The following is a 19,005-nucleotide window of genomic DNA, read 5'->3' as shown; positions in this document are numbered from 1 at the left end:
TAATATCCAAAACATACTTTAAAAACTCTTATAACTCAATAACAAAAAATAAACAGTTGTTGTCAAACAACAATTAAGAACTGGGCAGAGGATCTGAATAGTTATTTTTCCAAACAAGACATACAGATAGTTAACCCATACATGAAAAGGTGCTCAATATCTCTATCAGAGAAACACAAATCAAAACCACAATGAACTATTACCTCACAACTGTTAAAACGGCTATTAAAAACACAAGAAATAAAAAGTGTTGGACCGAATATGTAGAAAAGGAAACCCACATTTGCTGTCGCGAGTTTTGTAAACTGGTGCAGTCACTATGTAAAACAGTATAGAGACGCCTCAAAAAATTAAGACTAAAACTACCATATGATCCAGCTACCCCACTTCTGGGTATTTATCCAAAGAACACAAAAATATTAATTTGAAAAGATATATGAATCTTTATGTTCACTGCAGCATTATCTACAATATTCAAGACACGGAAACAACCTAAGTTTCTATCAGTGATGAAAGGACCAAGAAGACGTGTGTGTGTGTATGTGTGTGTGTGTGTGTGTGTGAGAGAGAGAGAGAGAGAGAGAGTGTGTGTGTGTGTATGTATAAATTATACACAATGGAATACTCTTCAGCCATAAAATAAATTTTGCCGTTTTTGACAACATGGATAGACCTTGAGGATATTATGTTAAATAAACCCAGAAGGGAAAACACAAATACCTATGATTTCACCTGTATGTGGAATCTAAAACAAAACAAATGAACAAACAAAACAAAACCAGTCTCACAGATACAGAGAACAGATCAGGGGTTATCAGAGTACAGGAGCTGGAGGTGGATGAAAGGGTAAAGGAGGTTAAGTACATGGTGATGAAGGGTAACTAGACTTCTAGGGGTGATCACTTTGTAGTATATAAAGATGTTGAATTATAATGCACCTGAAGCATATATAATAAAAATGAAAGAAAAGGACAGAAAGAAAAAAAACATATTTAAACATTATCATCACTTGCTATTCTACTGGGACAACAAAGGCAGAATGAAAACTAAAAGGACACTGCAAAAAGCAGGCTGTATCAATACACAGAAAATGACATATCACTAACTGGCCTTTATCTTTTGCTTGATATATCTTTTGTACTTAGGTTTCTGATTTTATTTTGCTTAATATGTCTTTTGTACTTAGGTTTCTGATTTTATTTAAATATTCCTTTAAAAAAAGAAAAAAGCCATTAACACCTCTTTGCCAAAATAACTCTTCTCTTCAGTTATTAAAATTTAGCACACAAAGTTAATTCCTTACAAGTTTCTTTTATTTTAGTTAGAAAATTGATTATTTTCAGGAAACCTTTATTCCAAGACTTCAGCTAAAGCTTTTAAGAAAGAAAATTTAACTAGTAAGCTACTTTAAATTTTACATTGAAGACAAAAATTTACCAACTTTATTGGTAAAATGCTAGAATTATATAACATTATTATGATTGTTGTAACTTCCTTGTAATAGTCATATCCCTATTCCTCTAATCTTACAGTACATTGGAACATGAAGATACTATCCTAAAGCTTACAATCTCCCCGAAGTAACTTTTATTTTGGCAAAACATCTTTTTTACTTTTTTATGAAAAAGATATAGCACATACAAGAGTAGAGGTTAACAGTAAAATGAACAACCATGAACATAATAGCCTCGTCAACAAGTACCAAGGCACAACCACTTTTGTTTTATTCCCCATCAATCTAGCCGCAAAGACCTCCCAGAGAGTTCTGAAGTAAATTCCGGACATCATATCATTTCATCTGTAAGTATTTCTGTATATAGTTCTAAAGGATAAGAACATTTTTTAACATAACCTAATATATTTTATCATATTTCAAAACCCTAAGTATTTAATTTCCTCAAATATTCAGTCAACCGTGGCAAAATATCTTACTACATTATCCCAAAATAATCACTAAGTAATGTTTTTCTTTTTTAAAAATACAATGCAAAAAAAAAAAAAAAACACACAGTGTAAAACAAAGTTCATGTATATCAACTTGGGGTCAACTTGATTGATTCAGTGGAATCAACTCTATTACTCTTGCCACTATGTCATTACAGTATCCATGGATGTGAAACCTGCAGACTGTACTGGGCCATTCTACGTAAGGGACTTAAACATCCTGGGATTTGGGTATCTTCAGGGACTTGTGGAGCCAATCCCCCATAGATACAGAAGGACTTTAGCTTCACATCCCACTACCAGGACCTCACAAGTATACCCAAACAGACAGCACGCCCCAAAATGATGCAAATCCTGATAAATGCAAAAGTAAAGTAAAAAAAAAAAAATACCAGTGACAGGATAATCTCTTGCTAAAGTACTAAGTAATCCCAATAGAAACCACTGCCACACACAATTTCAAGATAAGAAGTCAATGAATACCAGTTTTGTTCTTCTTTGATTCCTCTATTAACCTCAGTAAATCCTGAGACACCAGAAAAACCTCGTTATTCTTCCTTTTTGTGTTTCACAAAGCTATATACAATAAGATGAAAATCAAAACTAACTGGAGGCATCTTGGTGTTTTTCTCTTAAGGCTACCATGTAAAATGCAGTTCTTATTAATATTTTCCTCTACTGTAGTCAGAATAATAGAGGAAAACATGTTCTCTCACGGGAGGGGAGGAGATGACCCAAAGAAAAGCAGGCCACATTTTTATAATTTCTTTGAAATTTCCTTTTCTATTTAAAATTCATGCAAATTTTATATTTACTTCATGATAACTATCTTTAATTTTTTTATTTAAATTTATTTTAATTGGAGGCTAATTTCTTTACAATATTGCATTGGTTTTGCCATACATCAACATGAATCTGCCATGGGTGTACACATGTTCCCCATCCTGAACCCCCCTCCCTCCTCCCTCCCCATACCATCCCTCTGGGTCGTCTCAGTGCACCAGCCCCAAGCATCCTATATCCTGCATCGAACCTGGACCAGCGGTTAGTTTCTTATATGATAAGAAATTAAAAGACGCTTACTCCTTGGAAGAAAAGTTATGACCAACCTAGATAGCATATTGAAAAGCAGAGACATTACTTTGCCAACAAAGGTTCATCTAGTCAAGGCTATGGTTTTTCCAGTGGTCATGTATGGATGCGAGAGTTGGACTGTGAAGAAAGCTGAGCACCGAAGAATTGATGCTTTTGAACTGTGGTGTTGGAGAAGACTCTTGAGAGTCCCTTGGACTGCAAGGAGATCCAACCAGTCCATTCTAAAGGAGATCGGCCCTGGGTGTTCTTTGGAAGGAATGATGCTAAAGCTGAAACTCCAGTACTTTGGCCACCTCATGCGAAGAGTTGACTCATTGGAAAAGACTCTGATGCTGGGAGGGGTTGGGGGCAGGAAGAAAAGGGGATGACAGAGGACGAGATGGCTGGATGCCATCACTGACTCGATGGACATGAGTTTGAGTGAACTGCGGGAGATGGTAACGGACAGGGAGGCCTGGCTTGCTGCGATTCATGGGGTCACAAAGAGTCGGACATGACTGAGCGACTGAACTGAACTGAACTGATACATGTTTCAATGCCATTCTCCCAAATCATCCCCCCCTCTCCCTCTCCCACAGAGTCCAAAAGACTGTTCTACACATCTGTGTCTCTTTTGCTGTCTCGCATACAGGGTTATCGTTACCATCTTTCTAAATTCCATATATATGAGTTAGTATACTGTATTGGTGTTTTTCTTTCTGGCTTACTTCACTCTGTGTAATAGGCTCCACTTTCATGATAACTGTCTTTAATTCTTTAAAAACATATATTTTGTTTATTCTCGTAAATTGGTCCTACAAAATGTGCATATTTATTCTGTAGCTTTGGGTACTCCCTAGCATGCCAATGGCACCCCACTCCAGTACTCTTGCCTGGAAAATCCCATGGACGGAGGAGCCTGGAAGGCTGCAGTCCATGGGGTCGCTGAGGGTCGGACACGACTGAGCGACTTCACTTTCACTTTTTACTTTCATGCATTGGAGAAGGAAATGGCAACCCACTCCAGTGTTCTTGCCTGGAGAATCCCAGGGACGGGGGAGCCTGGTAGGCTGCCGTCTATGGGGTCGGACACGACTGAAGCGACTTAGCAGCAGCAGCAGCAGCAGCACCCCCATTTAAGAAATGTGTATATATATAATTTCACAGACTAGAACTGAGTTCCAAAACCAGTCTTGTTATGACTAGCTGTCATTAGATAACTAGTTAACCTCTTTACACCTCCATTTTTTCATCTTTTAAATGGGAATAATAACAAGAGCTACCACAGATTAGATGTCATATACCAATTAGTTTGGATAATGCAGATAAAACACATCACAGACACCAGTAAAAAGTAATGCTCAGTAAACGTTAGTAGTAATTACAAGTATCTCCAAAATCAATCTGTACCATGAGGGATTACCAACCTTTCATGGTGGTAAGAACTGTGAAGCATCAAATATTACTCTCAACTTACTTGCATGCTAACAATGCAGCCTGTTATAATTTCATGAATGCTGGAGGAAGGCTCAGTAGTTGTGGTATACTGGCTTTGCTTCACAACATATGGAATCTTCCCAGACCAGGGAGTGAACCCGTGTCTCCTGTATTGGCAGATGGATTCTTATCCACTGGACCATCAGACAAGTCCGAACATGAATCTTTTATCGTGGACAGTAAGCATGCCCACTCTTTACTTTGTTTATCTTTATTTTCCAGGCCATAAGCAAACTTGCCCTTTGGTCTGGAAGGAGACATGTGACCATGGCTGGTCACAATCCAACACCCTTGAAAACAGCAGTTTGGAACAACCAGTGTCTCTATTCATAAGACATGCAGAAATAGAAGAGACACAGAAAACCATCTCCCAACAATATCTACCCCTCAATCCTAACCATTTCTGCCACTGAAAAGTTTCTCATGGGTATACCACTCCAGCAGCCACTGTGATTAATCTGATTGGCAGAAGCTAGGGCTAAATCTATCTAATTTGTCTCATACAACATTTAATTAAGGCAACTATCAACAGTCAGCAGGATGATGACAACCTTCAAAATTTATTTCATCCATGTTCCTCAGGGTTCCACACCCAAGTAATATGAAAAAAATCAGATAAGTCATCAGGGTTTACCTCAGAAAAGTGTGTGGGGCTTCCCTGGTGGTCTAGTGGTTAAGAACCCACCTGTCTATGCAGGGGACACTAGCTCAATCCTACCTGCTGTAAGGCCTGTGAGCCACAACTACTGAGCCAGTGCTCCAGGGCCTACGTACGGAAACTACTCAATCTACATGCTGCGACTACTGAGGCCTGCTCACCTAGAGCCCACGCTCTGCAACAAGAGAAGCCATCGCAAAGAGAAGCCCGAGCACCAGTACAAAGACCACCCCAGCTCACCGCAACTGGAAAAAGCCTGTGCACAGCAACAAGGATCCAAACCAGTCAAAAACTAAAATCTTTAAAAAAAAAAAGTCTGATAGCTTTCTCTCAGTTTCTGTATTAACCTTTTCACTTGGCCCAAGGCATTAATCTAGAACAAGGGAATGAATTAACAATTATACAGACTCTGCCCTGACCCACAGGAAAGAAGTATAGGGCAATTTCATCAACTTGTGACTTGAGGCTGACCTGAATGCTTTCCAGAGCTAAGATGATCCACTGATCACTTCAGCTAAAAAGTCAGGAACAAATTTTGAACCACCTATTCTAATTGAATGACTTCCCTCTGAGAGATAACTGTCCACAGGGTGCACGCAAATAACAAATCAAAAATCACTCTGCGAGGCTTTCCCAAAGATAGCCTCATTTGGGAGAGATCTTGGCAGTCATATGAAGGCTACAAGATCTACTGGTGATGTTTACTTAAATATTCAAAAGGTGAAGGAGTCCATATTTTTTGGAGGAAGGGGAATTAATGCCTGGTTTCCACACAAGAAATACAGTCCTGAAGGCAGACACAGTGCACCTAGAAAGAGTGGGTTGTTCACAATTGTTGGTTCCTTCCAAGTGGTCCCTACATCAGTCTGGAGGCACTATTAACTTGTGTCTCAACATGATGTCCCATTTAAGTGGTGGCCTTAGGGTTCCCAATTCAATTCCTACAATTGAGCTTAATCCTTGTTGTTGACAGGAATTAATGAAGGCAGTTAATCCAAACCGTCCCAGCTGACCAGGCCCACCAGTAATCTGCCCCACAGAATCTTTAACTGAAGGCTATGGTGTGGGGCTGGGGTAGGCATCAGGAAGTGCTGCAAGGTGTTTTGCATGAAAGTGAAGAATCTGGAGGCCAACTCCTGATATTTCCAATAGACCTGTCCATAAGGTTAAGAGAAATCATAGGAATGACAATCAAAAAGCTGTGAATGGTAGAGTGCATCAAAGGTCCCTCAAATACCTTGACTGTCAGCTCACTACTGACTTTTGCAATAAAAACAACACCATTGTCAGACTGCAAAAGGTCCAGAAAGATGGAAAGTAGAGCACAATTAGTTTCAAGAGCCAAAATGGCGTAGCCAGTCAGCTTACTGGACCAAGAACAGTGAGGCACTGCTGATATTTCAGAGAGGGAGGTCAAGGTCCAATTTATTTACCCTGCCAAAAGCAAGCAGAGGCCACATCCCAGGCAATGTGGCTTCTCTCATGTGACAAACAGGTCAACTTTTGGGAGGAGTCACAAGTCTGGCATGCAATGGTTCCCTCTGCATCAGAAATAGTCTTTTACTTTACACACACTTTATGATAGTTAATATGTTGTCACATCTGATATGATGATGGATCCTGGCCAACAGTAATGGCTCTGGGCAGTACAGGCTCAATCAGAAGCTTGATTCCAGGGGGCTTCATCAGAGAAAAAGCCCTTACTGTGGGCATCTACATGAGTGATTCAGACAGTTTGATCAGCAGCTATAATTTGTTTCCATAGTTCACAGCTTCAAAGAAAGCTGTCTTTAATCTGTCAGTCTATAGTTTCCAAGTGGCAGACCAAATAGCTGGGCCACTGGCTACAGGCCAAGGGTCAATAGAAATACAACAAGTCTCATGAAGGAAAGGATAGGCCAGACCTATAAGAACACTCTTGAGTTCTATACACTGAACACAGCAATTACAGTCATTACTAGTCTGCATAGCTGGTGCAGAGGCTGAACAGTCACAAACGACAAGCAGACACAACCCATTTCAGCTTGGCTGAACCACGGGTGAACCAGGTCCAGGTTTAGGGAAACCTTAATAAATTGAGGACCTCACTGAGTCACTGGCTTTGCTTTAGATAATGAAGTTGGGAATAAAGCTTCCTTCAAAGGAGGGGCTGAGCTACAAGACATTATGCATCCTCATCCTCTGATCTCTCAGACAAACCAGTGAAAGTTCTAATAATTTTGCTTTCTGTCCACGGGACTGTAAATTTGACTCCTTTCACATTCAAATGTAGGTGTATATACATCTGTAAATGTCTGAAAGGAGGCAGAACCTTCTGCCCAGCCAGGACAAATCTTATTGCTATTTGCTACATTGTGGAGCGTCAGAATCTGAGTCTGACTGACAAATTGGTGGAAAACATTCCCTCCATCTAAGAGGACATTTGAGAGTTGTTGAAAGTTAGCCACAACCAGTGAAGAAGGAAATGACAACCACTCCAGAATTTTTACCTAGGAAATCCCTAGACAGAGGAGCCCAGCAGGCTATGACAACAACAAGCCACAACCAGAGGACTGTTTAGGCAGCTGTCTTTGAACCTACTTCCTGGTACTCAGTCTGCAACCACCTACTTACTTCCTCCTCATTAATAGGCAAGAAAGTAGAGAACCACTCAGTTCTGTCAACACATTCACTACCAATTCCCAAGGACTTCCCTCAAATTATTAACCAGCCCATAAGGCCCTCAGTCTTCCTCTTCCAGAAAGTTAAGTGTCTGTCAACATCCCATCCTTATTGCTAGAACTGCTAAGAGAACTGAAGGATATGTGATTTTCACCCTGCTTGCAAACGAGGTTGGAGCCTGCCAGTTTCATGGATGCTGGCAGAAGACCTAGACTCCTGAGTTGGAGACAATGAACTTTATGATTCATGGCAATATTTGTAGTCAAAATATCAGAATTTTCTTGCACAGTTTCCTAGTTCCATTTCCCACTGCATGACACAAACAAAGCAGTCCACACGATACCTGCACGTACAGTGGACTGTATTACAGAGAAGGAGCCCAGAGCCTGGAGCACCGAATTCTTTTTAAATGGACACTGTGCGTGCTTACCCTTTGCTCCAGAGAGAGATACTACCTCTATCTTCCAAGGCTTCTCACTGCACAAATATCCTTGAAAATATAATCAGAAACAAAAGCAGCAGCAGTCAGGACTCTGACAAGTTATACAGAAACCGTGGTTATCTCTGAAATCCAAGACAGGGTTGCTGTAGAATTTAGACGTTAAGAACCTAGCACAATATCTGGCACATACAAACTAGTCAAAAGCTATATGCTAATATTATTATTCCTTCCTCATTAAACCTAAAATAAAAACGATCAATCATGTCTCCATCTCGCTTTAAAGATGCCAAAGAATATGACTAAAATTGACTTTAAAAACAGTTTAAACAGTTTTTAAAAAAAAAAAAAAAAAAAACAGTTTAACCACTATTCTTCCCTTGAGAGAAAGAGAGTGGGATGCCAGGAGAGCACAAGAGACAAAACTTTCCTCTAACATTTTTCTATTATAGTTCAGTCCTTAAAGCACATGAACTCTGGGATGGAGGGGAGGGGAGGAAGGGAGGAGAATGTGACGGAACCTAACTCTAACGCCATTAAGGTGCATATAACCTGCAAACTTTTCTACTTTTCTTTACCATAACTTGATATCTCATTCTATCTCAATTTTTCCTCTATAACCACAAATAAGTATAAAGACTGGTACAATTACTCCGTTAATTTTGCTTCTCAAATTTACCTTAAAATGATTAATGATTTAACATGGTAAGAAATTTTGATTTGAGATTAGAATTTCTGCCTTAAAAACAGTTTGAGTGAAAATGTAATCAGGTAGAGTGGTAACATAAGGCAATTCAGTGATAGCATTCAAATTTTACAAAGGTCATGGCCTCAAGCCCTATATTTTGCCACATTATCTTACTGAGTCCTCTATAAAAGCTAACACAGAGGGTAGGTGTTTTGAACTTCTCTATAAATGGCTCACCTTGAAGTTATAACCCTCAATTCAATAAATGAGTCTAATTTTTACTCTCCCAATGACAGATTTACTTATTCAAAACTATATGTCACAAAACAGTAGGCACTTAAAAATACATAAAATTTTACAATTCTACTCCATTTATTTGTACCATAACAGCCAATATTCATAATATTCCTTCAAAAATATTCACTGAGCACCTCTTAATAGATACTACAGGAACAGTGGTTAAGATCCAGGTAGTTGTTCAAACAGCTCACAGTAGAGGAAAGAAACATGGTAAGTGATTAGCAACAATCTGATATAAGACTCAAAAGAAGAGAATATGTACAAGATATATAAGAAGAAATGATTAACACTAACTGGGCACAGAATATTAATGTAATTAAATAAGAAAAAGGTAGGCAAGGATTTTGAAAGACAAACAGAAGTACTCCAAAAGGATATGAGGGTTTCCCAGGTGGCTCAGTGGTAAAGAATCCACCTCCCAATGCAGGAGATGCAGGAGACACGGATTCAAGACCTGGTTTGAGAAGATCTCCTGGAGGGATAAACAGCAACCCACTCCAGTATTCTTGCCTGGAGAATCCCATGGACAGAGGAGCCTGGCGGGCGATAGTCCATAGGGTCACAAAGAGTCAGACACAACTGAGCACGCACACACTCAAAGGGATATGAAAACTAAGCCTTCAAACATATAGACTCATGAAACACCACATTTTATTATCAGCATCAAGTATACACTGAAATACTCAAATTTTTCTAAGTCATAAAAAATGGAAGAATACTTAACATCACAAAATCAAAGAATCACAGGAATGAATGTAACATCAAAAATAATTTAGTTCAGTTGTTCTCTAATCCACAGATTCAGCAACATCAGAATAACCTGAGAACCTGGTAGAAATGCAAATCTGCAAGCACCACCCACGATCTACTCAATCAAAAACTCTGGTCTCGTGATTTAACAAGTCCTCCCAGGTTGTTTTTTTTTTGGTGTTCCCTAGTGGCTCAGTCGGTAAAGAGTCTGCCCACAATGAGGGAGACCTCGGTTCAATCCCTGGGTTGAGAAGATTCCCTGGAGAAGGAAATAGCATCCCACTCCAGTATTCTTGCCTGGAGAATTCCGTGAACAAAGGAGTCTGGTAGGCTACAGTCCATGGGGTCACAAAGAGTGGGACACGACTGGGTGACTAACACTTTCATTTTCTTCCCCAGTTATTTTTATGCAAGCTAAAGATTGAGAACCACTAATTTAGACCAGTGGTTTTTAGCACTATTGAAATTCTAAGGCAGATAATTCATCATCATCATGGGATGTCTACTGCATTGTACAATATTTAGCAGAACCCTGGCCTCTATCCACTAAATGCCAGCAGCACCCCCCAGTTGTGACAGCCAAAAATGTTTCTAGAAACTGCCCAATGTTCTCTGGGGCACAGAAATCATCCAAAGCTGAAAACCACTTATCTAGACCAGGGATCAGTAAACTTTCCTGTAAGAGCCAGGGCTCTGCAGACCATGCAATGAACTACTCAACTCTGATAACAAGGGCAAAAGTGGCCAGAGACAATACATAAATGATTATGCATAACTGTCTTCCAATAAGGCTTCACCAAAAAAAAAAAAAGATGGTGATTTGGTACTCAGGATGTAGCTTGCTAATACCTTAAGCTAGATAAGGGCTTCCCAGGTAAAGAATCAGCCTGCCAGTGCAGGAGATATAAGAGAAGCGAATTTGATCCCTGGGTCAGGAAGATCCCCTGGAGGAGGGCATGGCAACCCACTCCAGTATTCTTGCCTAGAGAATTCCATGGACAGGAGACTGACAGGCTACAGTCCATAGGACGCAAAGAGTTGGACACAACTGAAGAGACTTAGCATGCACATGAACTCAACAAGCTAGATAAACTGGCTTCTCTGGTGGCTCAGTGGTAACGAATCCTCCTGCCATTGCAGGAAACACAGGTTCAATCCCCGGATCAGTAAGATCCCCTGGAGAAGGAAGTGACAACCCACTCCAGTATTCTTGCCTGGGAAATCCCATGGACAGAAGAGTCTGGAGGAATACAGTCCATAGGGTTGGTCGCAAAGAGTCAGACATGACTTAGCGACTAAAGAACAACACAACAAAGCTAGATAAACTACCTAAATTATATCTGAATGTCCCCAACATCAAGTGATTATTCAGACTCTATCTGAACACCTGATCTAGTCCAATCTTTTATGTTCAAGTAGATAGGGCTCTAAACAGATCTCCATCTTGTATTCTGAGTAACTGATATCCAGAAAGGATAAATGACTCTCTCAGAAAACCACAAGCCAAAGCAAAAAAAAAAAAACAGCTCTAGTTAGCCTAAGTGCCTCCTATAGAAGAGTAAACATATAACGTGGCCTGTGATACATTCAAATGTTCTCACTTTAGAGTTACTAAAACCTAGAAAGAAAAGTACTGATATCATGGGGTGGGCTGAGGGGTATGTTATGGGAAAAGGTAGATAAGTTTATCTTAAAAGCCCAGATAGTAAATATTTTAAGTTTGTGGGCCATGAAGTCTCTGTCTCAACTACTCACAGAGCAGTCATAGAAAACAGGTAAATGAATGGGTGTGGCTGTGTGTCAATAAATCTTTATTTATAAAAACAGACAACCAGCTTATAGATTACAGTTTCCTGACCCTTGAACTACAGAGTCCATAAAACCTGTCTGGCAAACAATAGGCATCCACCCAACCACACTCAACAAATCTGAAGTCTTCCATTCCACAGTTTCTGACCACCTGTGAGGTTAGAAGCATGGCACTGGACTGGACTGAATGGCAGTCTAGGGAGATCAGTCCCTCCCTTCCTCCTCCTTTTCTTCCCTCCCTTTCTTCCTTCTGGCATGTCTGCTATATGCCAGGAACTCTTTATTTATACATAAGTTTTATCAATTTAGAGAAATTTCTAAGTGGTGGATCTTGTTTTCCCTTGGAAATTCAAGCTATCTGACAAATTAAGCTAGAAAATGAACAATCTTATATACACCTGAATAAAACCTTTGTTTCAAACCAGTTCATGACCTTGGACAAGTCACTTCCCTTTTCTGTGTCTCAACTTCCACAAAAGGAAAAATGAGAAGCTAGAAACAGATGATCTCTGAAGTCCCCTGCAGGAAACAAGTGTGTACCTTAAAACTGTCAACAATGAAAATAACAGCTAAAATTTATTAAACACTTTCTATATCAGACATCTGTTCTAATCACTTTAACTCATTTTTCCTATGGGAAAACTGAAGCGAAGTGGTATGAAGTAACTGGTCAAAAATGACAAGATGAGTAAGAGGCAGAGCTGTGATTTTAATCTAAATAATCGGACATCAAAGTCCATTCTCTTAACCACTATTTACTAAACTTTAACCTACATGCCAAAACCTTATTTCCACAATGACCAACCATCCAAACACAAAACAATATGATTTGTCCCTCTAAAAATAAAGGGACAGTGAAGAAAAGAAAAGAAAAAAGAGTAACAAGACTACTTCCTACCATAGCACTCAATCTCACCCAAGATAACTTCCCAGGAAGTAAAGATGATGTTCCATGAATACTTAGTTTGGTCCCTGATTCACAATATCACCAAGGAAACCTGTCTGTCTGATTAGTACCAATTCTATTCACAGTCTGATATCCTCTTTTGTAGAAGATAACTCTTTGTGTCAAACTGAGAAAGACAGGAGGATTCACAGCTTTACTTAGAAGGAAAAAATGTAATGAAAGGGTAGACCAGTAGTGTCATGAAGAGTTCATGCTTCAGAGAGGAATTGATAGGCAAATGAAAATTTATTATATTGATAATCCAATAAATGTAAATGTACAAAGCAATTTAGGTAACAAAGGTATTACTAGCGGGAAAGACCAGGAGTGGAAAACAAACGCACAATTGTGTCATCCAGGATACACAACTGAAGTAACATCAAAATCAGTGCCAAATTAGAGAAGAAATAAAGGTCTTCTTATTGTGACCAACAGAACTAGATTCAAGAAAAAAATACTTTTTTAGCAAAGCAGATGAGTTTTGTTTAAGAAAAAGTCTGAAAGAAAATATTACTACTAGTTAGAGTTGCTTTTGCTTCACTTGAGTAGAACTCTAATCTATGTGTCTGTATTATCGGTTACCAAGAAACAGAAAAATATGTGACGCACATGTGACACTAAATTGCTACACCACTCATTTTGCTCTCAAAAAAAAAAAAAAGTATAAGTAAAAAAAGTATCTTAAATGAAAAACAATTTGGCATAGTATTAATTGAAAAGTTAAAGGGATGGGGAAGAGAGAAGACTCATTCTTCTGTTCATCTAGAATTAAAGTAAAAGGTAACTACTTATTAAATAGCAACTACAATTTTGTTTGCAAAAGTGTTTTCTCATCTGTAAGCAAATCAAATACAGTATCAAGAGTTTGTTTGATCAAATGATTTTTGTTCTATACCTCAACCTTTAAAAAAATTCAAAGAATTATACAATTACAAAAAGATTTGGAATTTTCACCTGAATGCATCTCTTTGTTATAAAAAAAGACCTTAAGGAAGGGGAAAAACTCACAATTCATCAGTGCCTGCCTGTTTTTTAAACCCAGGAAATTCCTTTACACCCCCTCCTCATTCTGGTTAGCCAGAACTGTAGGTGTACTAGTCTACTCATTCCTTTACCAGTAATATACTATGCTAACACTATTTACATTTAAAGCTGATTTTTGTTAGACTATTCTAAGTTCCAAACTTACTTGTTCAGAGTGGAATTTACAAATAATTGATTAAACACTATGTTGTCATTCTCTCCACTCAATTTTGGGGATGCAACCACTATGGAAAACAATAGGCAATTCCTAAAAAAATTAAAAATAGAAATACAGTATGATCTAGCAATTCTACTTCTGGGCATATATCCAAAAGAATTGAGAACAGGGACTTAAAGAGATATTTGAACACCCATGTAGAACATCAATGATTCACAATAGCCAAAACATGGGCGAAAAGTGTCCACTGGCAGATGAATGGATCAACAAAATGTGGTACCTACACAAAATGGAGTATTATTAATAGTCCATTATATTCCATATTCCATTATATTATTCCATGTATTCAATAATATTAGAAAGGAAGGAAATCCTGACACATGCTACAACATGGATGAATATTGGGGCCATTATTCTAAGTGAAATAAGTAAGTCACAAAAGAACATATACTGTATGATTCCACTTATCTAAAGTACCTAGAGCATTCATATTCACAGAGACAGAAAGAATGGTGGTTGCCAGGGACTGGAGAGAAGGAAGAATGGGAAGTTATTTAATAGAAACAGAGTTACAGTTTTGCAAGATAAAAAGAGTTTTGAAGATGGTTGGTTCCACAACTGTGATCATACTTAAAGCCACTGAACTGTCATCCACGCATCTCTATCTCAAATCTCTTAACTTGAAAATAGTTAAGATGGCAAATTTTATCTTATGCGTATTTCACCACAATTTAACATTTTTTCCAATTGGTAGCTGCTTTTACTTGGGGTTGAGGGGGAGAAATCTTTTAGAAGACAATTGGAAATATATTTGCTTTGTAATTAGTTCACTCACCTACAAAACCAAATGTATTCCATTAAGTGTGAGCCATAATCTTTCATCCACTACTTATCCCATTAAAAGAAACCAGGCAATTTTTAAAAATTATAGCCTAAGACTTGGAATGTAGATGCTTGAATGATACATGCTTCTTCTATAACTGGTCAAATCAATTTCCCTACCCAAAACTCAACATAGTAAAATTATGTTCTATTTACCTCATATGATTGTTAGCCACTCCTCCACTGACTTCACCAGAAGTCCTTTCTTTATTAAGATGAAATATTTAGAGAGAATACAAAATCCTTCTCAAGAACTTTCCCACATTTGGACACTGTATTTGTAAGAACCTATTATCTAGCAATAATCAACGTCATAAACGTAATTATTTTAAATTTTAGTCACATTTTAAAATCATGTCCTTTTCTACAATGGCAGCAATGAGCTCAAAACTATTATTAATTTTCACAATCATATGAAATAAGCAGAACATAATTACACTATGTTCACTCTTGCTGGGGAAATCAATTTGTCCAGTTACAGAAGAAGCCAGTATCATCCATACATCTATATCTCAAATCTCAAGCTATAATTTTTAAAGTAAATTGATTGGTTTCTGGTAACTGGATAAATGTTTTTTTTTAGGTTAATTCTATAAAACTTTTACATAATATTATTTAAAAGAATAATTTTTATTTTTGTTTTGTATTGGAGACAGCTGATTTCCCTGGAGAAGGGAATGGCAACCCACTCCAGTATTCTTGCCTGGAGAATCCCATGGACAGAGGAGCCTGGAGGGCTACAGTCCATGGGGTCACAAAGAGTTGGACAAGACCGAGGAACTAACACACACACACACACACACACACACACAGCTGATTTACAATGCTGTGTTAGTTTCAGGTGTACAGCACAGTGAAGAATAATCCATTTTAAAACCAAGTCCACTGGAGTAAACTGATCTGGAATCATCATTTGCAAGAGGAATACAAGGTTCCTAAAATACACAAAAAGCTAACATGCTTGTGTACGGTTTTCTAAATAACTTTATTTTACAATAATATTCTCCTTCCTATTTGACAATATGAAATTAACTCTCACCATTTGGCAAATAATTGTTTGATGCAGATGCCATAAGCTTCTTTTTTCCATTTGTAAACAACTGTTCACAGCATTGCCAATTGTTTGAAGAAAAAAACTTACTAGAATGTTTTCATGTGCTCAAAATAAAATCTGAAAAGCTTGTCAGAAAATCTTACTTTACCTCTGAATACAAGAATTCTAAATTTCCAGACCAAAACCAATACATCTGAGCATAATAATTGTCACAAATGAGAGAAAACAGCAACAAGTTACTAGAGTAAGTTTTAATGAGTAAACTATCCTTTTTGTTGTAGTCTAAAGCTGTTCCTACCAGAGCAGAACAATTTTACAAAAGGATAAAACCATTTCTAGATATATAGAGTCCTTTGTCACACAATCATATTCCACATTAGGTAGAAGACTGAATTGGAGAATGAAAAAAGAAAGTGAAATTAGGCAGAAAATCTCAGGCCAATCCTAATCCTACAAAGCACCAAAAGCTTGTGGTCAACTTTTCAGAACCTCTTTCTGAGTCTGAAAGTTACAGTATAATGAAATGCAGACACATGCATTTCCCTAATGTAGCAGGTATCTTAGATAATTAAAAGCAAACTCTGGAAATGGACATCAGAATATAAAGTTGTAAGAATAAGTAACTTTAAAAATCAAAGAAAGAAGAAAAGCCCTACAAAATATCATTAAGAAAAAATACTGCCTACTAAGCTAATGTTAGACCATGTGCAATGATGACAGCGTTAAAGGAAGGAAATGTCTGCCTATATGTTACTGAAGCTTCTAAGTTAATGCCAAAATAAATGATTAAAAACATCTCACTACAACATTTTCTTCAAACATCAAAAGGCAAAAGTGGTGTTTACAGGGTATTCTAACTCCAAGTGCTTCGTGAAGCATACAGCTCTACTTTCAAAGGGTCTCCCTAAAACAATCATATGCCAGTGGCACTACAGTTGGGTTCACTAAGAAATAATCTTAGCTCATCCTTTAAATTATTCCTGGAGAAAGAACACCAACCAAGTAATTCAAATCTGTAGAGGAAGGGAGTCCAAAAGCATGGATTGGTAATTTATTCAACTTGTGAATTCAGTTTGTAAATTCACTTTGATATATACACTCCTCATCTTCCTATACCCAAAGAATCTAATTAGGCATCAAAGTCTCAAATGTTTATTCTCCTTCAAAACCAGCACAATGCCCTGCTACCCTTACCACCTCATCATTCTTTTTAACTCTCCCCTTAATACACCACACCCACAACACCACACCCACACTCCACACAGCACACTGTCCTCATAAACAACCCAAACTCCTCACCCAAAGCACCTCATACTTAGAAGCCCCATATTTAATACCTTCAAACTCTACACACTCTTCATATAATACAGGAAACAATACACAGTCCACACACAAAACAACCCAACACAATACCACCTCACCCTATAAACCACATTCAAACCGTACATAACACATTCTACACACGCCCCAACATACCATAATCCCCCACAGCTCACAACACACACACATCCCAAGCCAGGTACTGTATAAAAAAAAAACCTAAACCACACAGCACTGCTGTGCTCAAACAAACGCTGTGAAGAGGCCACCCTTTGGGCACTGGGAAGCCACGAGGTTGGAGATGGGAGGACAATCGGGCCCAATACTTCACCTGAAAATCCGCCAGGATCATCTCCCGGTCCATGTTGGACGTCATGGCGGCCGCCGAGTTCCGCGGCTCCGGGAGCGAAGCGCGCACCTGGGAGGGAGACTGCGCCTCCTGCGGCCGTCGCCGCCGCCGCCGCCGCCGCCGGGCGCCGAAGGGCTGGCGGGCGAGCCGGCGGGCGGGCCGGCGGGCCGGCGGGCGGGGCAGTGCGGGAGGCTAGGCGCTCATGCACTCGGTAACCTTCAGGCGCCTGGGCCGCCCGCCTGTACCCTGTAGAGCCCGCTCCGCAGCCTCCCAGACAGAGAGGTTGGTAAGGATGTGGGTCCGGTCTTACTGTCGCCGGCCAGGATGAAGGCAGGTTGCGACACCGCGCACCCGGCTCTCTTCAGCGGCGGCGAGACCGGCGGGGGCGGAGAAAGACAGCGAAAAAGCAGGCGGGCAAACGCCACGGCCGCCTCCGCCTCCTCCGCTTCCTCCCAGGCCGCCGCCTCCGCCCCTGGTTGGCCAGAGCCAAGGCTGTCGCACATTTTGCCTGTCATCGAGGTCGCAAAGCGCCGCTTTGCGGCTGCCACGTGACTGCTCTCCTGTCAAGCGCTGGACTCGCGACTACCCGGCGGGGATCTGCGCGCGGCTGGCGGGGACGCCAACCTGAAACTGCGGGAGCTTGGAGTCCCGCAACAGGTTTTTCCGGTTTGAATCAAGCAAAGGCCTGAGGTACCGCCTCTCTCTGGCTGGGTTGGCGGTCAGTTTCTGCTCCTTACGTTGTTATATAGTAGCACACATACACGTCAGCCCTCACAAACCAACTCAGCACAGTCACAACCCGTCTAACAGCATTTCATAAATGTACATTTTCTCTAACAAAGTTTCACCAAAATACAACTTCATATACAGTCTTTTACGTCAACCTGTCAAAACCCACTTACACACTGTCATACTCGATCCCAAGCCCTGACGCTTGCATCTTCAGACATAATGTATAAAGGATGACGCCTTGCATCCTCAGACATAATTAACAAGGAGTAAGAAATAACCAGATTCCCACGGTAGTTATGGGGCAGACATGGAAGCTGAGAAAGGTGAGAATATCCATCCCAAGACAAAGATGATCAGGCTTTGAGCCAAAAATAGACAAAGACTATGTACAGTGAGAAGGAAATGGCAACCCGCTCCAGTGTTCTTGCCTGGAGAATCCCAGGGATGGGGGAGCCTGGTGGGCTGCCGTCTGTGGGGTCATACAGAGTCGGACACGACTGAAGTGACTTAGCAGCAGCAGCATGTACAGTGAAGTGTGATAGTTTGTAATTGTCGCTGGAGGAAGAGTGACAATAGAATTGGTTCAACTTTGACTTGGGAAGATATCATCTTCTGGATTGAACTAGAGCTTGTATTTGTCTTGGAAAGTATATAAAATCCTGAAAGTGTAAAGTAAGATGGATAATTTTGTGCTGTAGAGT

At 39.6% G+C, this 19,005-nt stretch overlaps 1 protein-coding gene across 2 annotated transcripts in view; it reads right to left on the bottom strand.

Annotated features, from left to right (window-relative positions):
• FAF1 (Fas associated factor 1) overlaps positions 1-18,013 on the bottom strand; it is a 499,974-nt gene extending 481,961 nt beyond the window's left edge. Inside the window, exon 1 of one of the 2 annotated variants that reach the window (XM_027537300.1) lies at positions 17,555-18,013. In XM_027537300.1, the coding sequence (XP_027393101.1) occupies positions 17,555-17,599 (45 nt within the window). In that variant the 5' untranslated portion in view covers positions 17,600-18,013. Of the gene's footprint in view, positions 1-4,495; positions 4,517-17,554 lie in introns of those variants that run through there. The other variant, XM_027537301.1, reaches the window with a different exon arrangement.
• Positions 18,014-19,005: the final 992 nt, after the last annotated feature.

The sequence above is a fragment of the Bos indicus x Bos taurus genome, chromosome 3 (genome assembly GCF_003369695.1).
Source record: "Bos indicus x Bos taurus breed Angus x Brahman F1 hybrid chromosome 3, Bos_hybrid_MaternalHap_v2.0, whole genome shotgun sequence".
In the NCBI taxonomy this organism is placed as follows: Eukaryota; Metazoa; Chordata; class Mammalia; order Artiodactyla; family Bovidae; genus Bos; species Bos indicus x Bos taurus.
This window is presented reverse-complemented; position numbering and strand designations above follow the sequence as displayed.